General features: G+C 45.2%; 1 protein-coding gene across 1 annotated transcript in view; it reads left to right on the forward strand.

Annotated features, from left to right (window-relative positions):
- Positions 1 to 5: 5 nt before the first annotated feature.
- Positions 6 to 7,968, forward strand: part of SLC33A1 (solute carrier family 33 (acetyl-CoA transporter), member 1) — a gene marked incomplete at its 5' end in the record, with an annotated part of 9,902 nt that continues 1,939 nt past the window's right edge. Inside the window, 5 exons of the mRNA XM_010004732.1 lie at positions 6 to 339; positions 4,822 to 5,012; positions 5,669 to 5,853; positions 6,820 to 6,937; positions 7,833 to 7,968. The exon at positions 7,833 to 7,968 is cut by the window's right edge and continues 77 nt beyond it. Coding sequence (XP_010003034.1) covers positions 6 to 339; positions 4,822 to 5,012; positions 5,669 to 5,853; positions 6,820 to 6,937; positions 7,833 to 7,968 — 964 coding nt within the window. The remainder of the gene's footprint in view (positions 340 to 4,821; positions 5,013 to 5,668; positions 5,854 to 6,819; positions 6,938 to 7,832) is intronic.

A 7,968-nucleotide genomic window follows, 5' to 3' on the forward strand; every position in this document is an offset into this window, starting at 1 on the left:
CCACGCAGTACGTCCTGGGGCTCTTCATGATCTACATGTCCACCCAGGTGGACCTGCTGCTGGGCGACGGGGAGGGCCGGGGCCCCGACGTGGTGGCCCTCACGGTGACTTTCTTCCTCTTCGAGTTCCTGGCGGCCACGCAGGACATCGCGGTGGACGGCTGGGCCCTCACCATGTTGTCCAGGGAGAACGTGGGCTACGCTTCCACCTGCAACTCGGTGGGCCAGACGGCCGGCTACTTCCTGGGCAATGTCCTCTTCCTGGCCCTCGAGTCGGCTTCCTTCTGCAACAAGTACCTGCGGTTCCAGCCCCAGCCCCGGGGGATTGTGACCCTCTCAGGTACCGCCAGCGGCCTCCTCGCGCCGGTGCAGGGATGGGGATGTGCTTCCCTAAGCCTGGAGCAAAGCTCCGCTGGGGGCGGGCAGTGGTTGGGTGCTGTGCGCCGAGCAGGTGGGGTTTGTCCCGTGCCCGTGAGGAAGCACAGCCTGCCAGGAGCCTGGCAGAGTCCACTGCTACCTGCACTGAGTTTCCAGGCTTCTCTGGGCTTAAGAGTGTGGGAAGCCTGCCTTGTCATCACCTTGGTTGACCTCAGTAAGCACTTTGGAGAGGTTTGTTTGTTTGTTTGTTTTTTTCCCCTACTTTAGTGGCTATGGAATAGATTATTATTTTTAAAAACCTCAAGCAAAAGCTCTTTTTAAGGAGGCCTCTTAAGCATATCTCCTGTTGGGAGGAAGGAAAGGGAAAATTAAGAAAATTAACACTTCCAAGATGCTATCATTCACAGAAGCAGAAATCACAACTGCTCAGGGTTGACCAAGTAGCCAATTTCTGAAGGAAAGCCTTACTTTAGTAAATGAAGGGGGATTTTGTTTTTCTGTAATTGCTTACATGGAGTCTGGTAATCCAACTCCAACTAGGTGTAGGTGTAGTGATGTCTTCTGGTTGGTGCTTTTGGTGTTGTTTAGGTGGCTTTTTTTCAGGAAGGGTGTGTGTGGTTGTTGCTGTTAGGTGCATGACCTGGAAGATGCTTAAAATGCTCGTGTTTTGTTTGCAAGGTTGAGCTTACACAGCTCAGCTGATGGGAGGACAGGGCAAACTGGCACCAGTTCTGGTTGCAGTGTCAGAGTGACCATGGCTGGTAACAAGGAGTGAATTCTCATGGATTTAGTTTCACTTTCCTCTCTTGTATTGATTACTCTGCCTGTATTCTGAAAGAGAAAAGGTATGCCAAAACTTAGCTAAAATGTTGTTTAAGGACTGGTTTGTGCTCTCTATCCTGCACCTGTCTCATGATAAATCAGGATTATCTGATTTCCAAGACTGCTCCATTATTTTGTCTATGCAGCTTTCAGAGTTGCCTTCCTCCTTCCTGTTCATTAACTCAGTGTCTGATGTGTATGTCAATGACACAGAGTAGTCCTCCCAAGTTGCCCTGCTGGTTTGCTGGTTCCCTTTGTTTCCCCTTGCTGTGTAGTTCACCAGTGCTGGTGTGTCTCTTCCCTCTTGCTCCAGCAGGACACTGACTTTGCTGCTGCTGATGCAACTTGCAGATCACTCGTGTGTAGTTAAGAGACCTTGGTTAGTCTGTGCTTACCTCCAGTGTCCAGGTGTTTTGTCGTCTTGCTTTTTTCTCAGTACTGTTTATATAAAATGGACTTGTTACTGTTACAAGGGTGCTCTCTTCGGGGCTGGGCAGGGGGACATAATCCTCAAACCAAAAAACACCATCACAGCCTGTTTAACCTGCCCTGGAGTACTAACCTGGGTGGAGTAAGAAAACCAAATAGCTCAAAAACAAATTGGTTTTTTGGGTGGTAAAACTGTCCATAGGAAATTTCTGTTCCCTGGCTCACGTGACTGTATGTGCCACAATCTGCTGTGTCTGCATTTCCCCCAAAGCAGCTGTAGAGCAACACTAAATCTGCTCAGCAGAATGAGTGGCTTTTTTTCAGGAAGGGTGTGTGTGGTTGTTGCTGTTAGGTGCATGACCTGGAAGATGCTTAAAATGCTCGTGTTTTGTTTGCAAGGTTGAGCTTACACAGCTCAGCTGATGGGAGGACAGGGCAAACTGGCACCAGTTCTGGTTGCAGTGTCAGAGTGACCATGGCTGGTAACAAGGAGTGAATTCTCATGGATTTAGTTTCACTTTCCTCTCTTGTATTGATTACTCTGCCTGTATCCTGAAAGAGAAAAGGTATGCCAAAACTTAGCTAAAATGTTGTTTAAGGACTGGTTTGTGCTCTCTGTCCTGCACCTGTCTCATGATAAATCAGGATTATCTGATTTCCAAGACTGCTCCATTATTTTGTCTATGCAGCTTTCAGAGTTGCCTTCCTCCTTCCTGTTCATTAACTCAGTGTCTGATGTGTATGTCAATGACACAGGGTAGTCCTCCCAAGCTGCCCTGCTGCTTTGCTGGTTCCCTTTGTTTCCCCTTGCTGTGTAGTTCACCAGTGCTGGTGTGTCTCTTCCCTCTTGCTCCAGCAGGACACTGACTTTGCTGCTGCTGATGCAACTTGCAGATCACTCGTGTGTAGTTAAGAGACCTTGGTTAGTCTGTGCTTACCTCCAGTGTCCAGGTGTTTTGTCGTCTTGCTTTTTTCTCAGTACTGTTTATATAAAATGGACTTGTTACTGTTACAAGGGTGCTCTCTTCGAGGCTGGGCAGGGGGACATAATCCTCAAACCAAAAAACACCATCACAGCCTGTTTAACCTGCCCTGGAGTACTAACCTGGGTGGAGTAAGAAAACCAAATAGCTCAAAAACAAATTGGTTTTTTGGGTGGTAAAACTGTCCATAGGAAATTTCTGTTCCCTGGCTCACGTGACTGTATGTGCCACAATCTGCTGTGTCTGCATTTCCCCCAAAGCAGCTGTAGAGCAACACTAAATCTGCTCAGCAGAATGAGGAGGGAGGCTCCCTGGGGCTGGTTGTGGTGGGGCTCGTGGGGAGCAGCTGCGGGATGTTACAGCAGCAGGAAGCTCTACAGTTGGAAAAGGTGAAGAGTTTTCTGCCAGCTCAGGTCTCTGAACATTGTGGTTGTAGGCTGAGTGCCAGTGCTAGGGAAGGAACAAGTCAGCTTCATGATGCCAAGTCAACTTCAGTCAGTGGAGAAGTGGCAGCAGTAGTTGGTTGCCGTGCAGCCTCATGCACACCTGTCCCCCGTGAAGGAGGAGAGATAAACAGGAGCATGGGAAGGAGGTGCCCTCCGAGGCAGCTGGGCCAGTGACTGTGGAGCCTCCTTGATCCTGGGAAGAGATGTGGAGCTTTGGAAGTACTTAAAGCTGTTGTGCTGAAACACCTGTCCCACCCCACCTTGCACACCCCAAAAGTTCTTTTGCTTGTAACCTGTTAGTGGACTACATGGCTGCATTTTTTTAAATTCTTTTTTCTCTTGCCAAGCCACCACAGCTGTGCTGCAGCTGGCAGGGCTGGCCCCATCAGGAGCATTCATTCCTGTGGTGATGCTCGGAGCTATTTCTATTCCCATCCTCACACTGTAAGTCTCTGCTGTGATCATGCTTGGTGCTATTATTAGAGTACCGCTCCTGTATGTCTTTTGTAGACAGTAGCTATGATTAGCATGACTCTCTGAAAACTTAACTCTTACTTAAAAATATATGTTCAGGGTACCTTTTTTTTAACAGCTGAGCATTGATTGAGATCATCTCTCCTTTTCTTTAGAAAAAGGGAAAAGTAACTGATGTGGGAGCAGCAGAAAATACCTTGAAATGCTGTTTTTCTTTGACACTGAGAATGCTAGGGTCTGGCTGAAGTAGTCTCTCCATGTTTTCTTCCATGCTTGTTGTGCTTGGTCTCTTCCAGTGCACAAGAAGCAGTTAATTATTGCTTGAACCTTTGTACTGTCTTTGCCCTTCCTCCAGCCCTTGCCACGCACTTGACACTTGCAAGTCACCACGAGGCTTCAGGAGTTGCTCGTGACCAGGAAGACAAAAGGCTCCTTCTGTCTCACCCTCTGTGTGTTACTGAGCTCTTTCTTGCCTCTTTCATAAAGGTAGAGGATAGGATTATCTTAGATTAATCCATGGACTAAGTCTTCAAAAATAATTTACCATAAAATATGGGTGTGGTTTGCTGTCTTCAAATCCCCAATTTAGCAAGTATTAGATAAACTTAAATTAGAGCACTTAAGAGTTAGCAAGTGGAATCACCACTTAAACCAGACATATTTGAGTGACTCTTCCTTGACGACTGTCAAGGAAAGGAGATCTTTACACTCACAAGTATAAAACTTTGTTTCCTTCCCATGTTAGATATACTATGATGTTTATTATATAGGGAGTAGAGAGTTGAGGCACAGAACAGCTACATGACTACACAGTAAATCAATTGGAGCCTTGTGAAGGACTTCTTCCTCTTAAGTTATTTTCCCTATCTAATAAATATTAAATGGGTTTTTTTTTCTCCTTTATCAGCTTTTAGTGGCTGTGTGTGTAATCCTTTCACATTTGCATTTTTATTTCTGTTTCTCCTCTGATGTGCTTGTTGTGGTGACAATTCTGAGGACCCCAGAGGAGTGACCTGTTCTGCTGCTGCTCTTCTCTCAGTTCCCAAGTAAATGTGGTTATAGACCAAGGGGCAGGGCTGACCTATGTCAGTTACTGTGTGTTTCTGGCTTGCTTTTATTGCTTGTTTTTAGGAGGGTCAATGAGTAAAGTTACTATTCCATTTTTTATTATTGGGTTTATATTCTTGCAAAATAACTGCATTTTAAATACTCAGCGAGTTGTTAATTAAGTGTTGATGATGGCTGCTAGAAAGATTTTTATATTTTTTAATATTTCTCTTTCCCCTCCAGATTTCCTGTTTTTCTGGGGAGCTGTCTTTTTAATTACCACTACACTAGTTGCCCTTTTGAAAAAGGAAAACAAGGAACTTACACCAACAAAAGAAGAAACAAAAGGCATCACTGATACCTACAGGCTGCTCTTCTCAATAATCAGGATGCCAGCAGTTCTTACATTCTGTCTCTTGATTCTCACAGCAAAAGTAAGTGAATACATACATGAACTGTTGGATCCTGCTGGTAACAGAGTCTGAAAGGTTGTTGTGTCCCTGTGATGTAACTTATTTCGTAGTTTTGCCCGTGGTTGTCTTCGAAGTTCCAACTTTTCACATGAGATTTGAAACAAAATTGCTTACCTCATAGTGCCAAGTAATAAGGCTGTAGAGCAGGAAACACTGTTAGAGCTTTTGTGTTTACACAGGCATTAAAGGGAAGCTCGATTGCAGTCTACTGTTAAAGTAATTTGGTTTTAAGCATTTTTAAACAGAATGTTTGTGTAGCCTGCAACTAAAAGCACATAAGGTGTTTCTTTTAACCTAAATGCTACTCCCAGAATCTGTAGCTCTGTGCAAACTAGGTTTCCACAGCTTCTTGTTGGCCATCGTGGGCAACAACAGCAATTCAGGCCTGGGGTTGGGTGTCATTGCTGTGTGTAATGCTCTTGGTATAGAGTTGGCACTGAGGGCCAGAAGGGTGTGCAAGTGTAGAGCATGTTTCAGAACAGGTTAGGAAATCAAATGAGACACAGAAGTGAATTGTGCTCTGTCACATTTCTCAATTTTCTGAACACTGAGCACCGGGATTTCTAGCCAAACCATCCCAGCTTTCCCCAGTTTATTTTCTCTAACTTGTATTGCAGGTTGGATTCTCAGCAGCAGATGCTGTAACAGGACTCAAGCTGGTGGAAGAGGGTGTCCCAAAAGAGCACTTGGCTCTGCTGGCTGTCCCCATGGTTCCTTTACAGATCATACTGCCTCTGATTATCAGCAAGTACACGGCAGGCCCTCAGCCTCTCAACACATTTTACAAAGCTATGCCTTTTAGGTAAAAACAAACAAATCTTTTTTGACAGAAACAATTATCTGCATATTCAGATTTCTAATGTAAATCTTAATTTCCAGATTCAAGGAATCATGTCAGAATTCTTATAGTAAGTTGCACCCTGTGTCTTGTGCCTTGGAGATGATTCATGTAGCAACACATGGAAGAAGGCAGAACGTGGAGGGGTTTTAAGATGCATGTACAACAGCATCAGAGCAGAGTCCTTCTGCTCCAGTGTCCATAGTTGCTATTTATGGGTCACTCTGGCTGCTCCAGGGCTGGATCTGTGACATGACTGGTGATTCCTGGTGTCAGAGTGGCAGAACACACTGACAGCTCCTGGGGAGCCTCTACTGGATGGTGCTTTGCTGAGCCAACAGAGTGAAAGAGGCTGAGTGAGGCTGATACAGAACAAGGAGTTGTTTAATTTGTGTTTTCTCTAGGAGTTTGCATGTGAATTTCTGAATCCAGTGAATCCAGCAGTTACTTAGTGTTATCACTCAGTAAATCATGCAGCTGAAACAGGTTGCTGGTACTTTACCTTGTTCTTGTGCAATGATGTACATTTTGGCCAAAAACAAACAAAAGAAGTGTAGGTATTGCTGGGTCTGAATTGAATTAGGTACTTCATGCTTTGCTTTCTCCAGGGATAAATTGGTGTGTAAAGGGGCAGGGAGGTATGTTTATATGGGAAACAGAATTGGTTCGGGAGAACAGTGGTGTAGGAGATCTGGCAGTGAGGTATGTTTATATGGGAAACAGAATTGGTTAGGTATGAAAAGTTTACAGTTTTAGTGCTTGCCAAATATTTAATACCTGCTTCTGTCTAAGATAGAAATAGTTGTAACTATTTATTTATAAACTATTTTAATGTATTATGTGTGTATAAATGTTCAATAGTTGTTTTGCACCAAGGAAACACAAGGGGAGAATTACTTGAGTTACAAATCATCTCTGTGATTCCTCCAGGTTGCTGCTTGGTCTGGAATTTGCTTTTTTGGTATGGTGGACCCCTAAAGTCAAACACGAAGGAGGATTTCCTTTCTACTACTATGCTGTAGTATTGCTGAGTTATGCTCTACATCAGGTAACATCCCTGTGGCTGGAAGGAGAGGGGGCACCAGAAGGCTGTAGATGCCATTATCTGCTTTTGTTCTTAGTCACACTACAGTGGGCCTGAGTCTGCCCTCTGTGCTCTGTGGCTGTATTTAGTTTTGATACTCTTGCCCATACTATTTCTCCCTCTTCCATGTGCTCCACGGTGTTTCTTCTAGTTGACCAGATCTGCTTTTGTTTCCTGGCTTCTTTTCCCCCAAAACCAGGAACATAAAAGCGTGGTGGAGTTGGAGAAATTCCAAAATTCTGACTGAGTTTCATAGGGGTGATGATGATGATGATGATGGTACTTATTGTGCAGACCCAGAAAGTTATGTGATCCCAGTCCTAGCGAAAATACCTTCATGATTCTGGAGGAACATCATAATGGGTCTGATCCAAGGGCTTAGAAAACAAATGCCTGATGCAGACTGGGCTTTGGACCAGAACTGAAACTAATGCAGTGCCTTTAGAATCATGGAATGATTGGGTTGGAAGGGACCTTAAAGACCATCTAGTTCAGACCCCCCTGCATGGGCAGGGACACCTCCCACCAGCCCAGGCTAATTTTAGAGTTGATTTTAAATGCAAGAGTGTTGTTTTAGTATGCTGTTTCAGCTAGTCTTCTCATACTTCATTTTGATAACCTGAGTCATTCCAGTTCCTGTGAGGCTGGGTCCAGTTCAGACTGGAGACAAGTGGTGAGGCTGCTCCTTGGTGTGAATAGAGAGAAGTGATTTCTCTTGCGCAATTTTCACCTGTTGGGATTATTCTCAGTCAAACCCTGGTGACTCCAAGGAGTCTGGCAGAGCAGTTTGTGGATTTATTTTAGGATGGGTGGTGTGAGTGTCTGTGGGGCTCCTCACCCTGCTGTGGTTCCCCTGCAGATCACTCTGTACAGCATGTACGTGGCCATCATGGCCTTCAACGCCAAGGTCAGCGACCCACTGATCGGGGGGACCTACATGACGCTCCTCAACACCGTGTCCAACCTGGGGGGGAACTGGCCTTCCACTGTTGCCC

Source organism: Chaetura pelagica, unplaced genomic scaffold (assembly GCF_000747805.2).
Source record: "Chaetura pelagica isolate M959 unplaced genomic scaffold, ChaPel_1.0 scaffold829, whole genome shotgun sequence".
NCBI lineage: Eukaryota > Metazoa > Chordata > Aves > Apodiformes > Apodidae > Chaetura > Chaetura pelagica.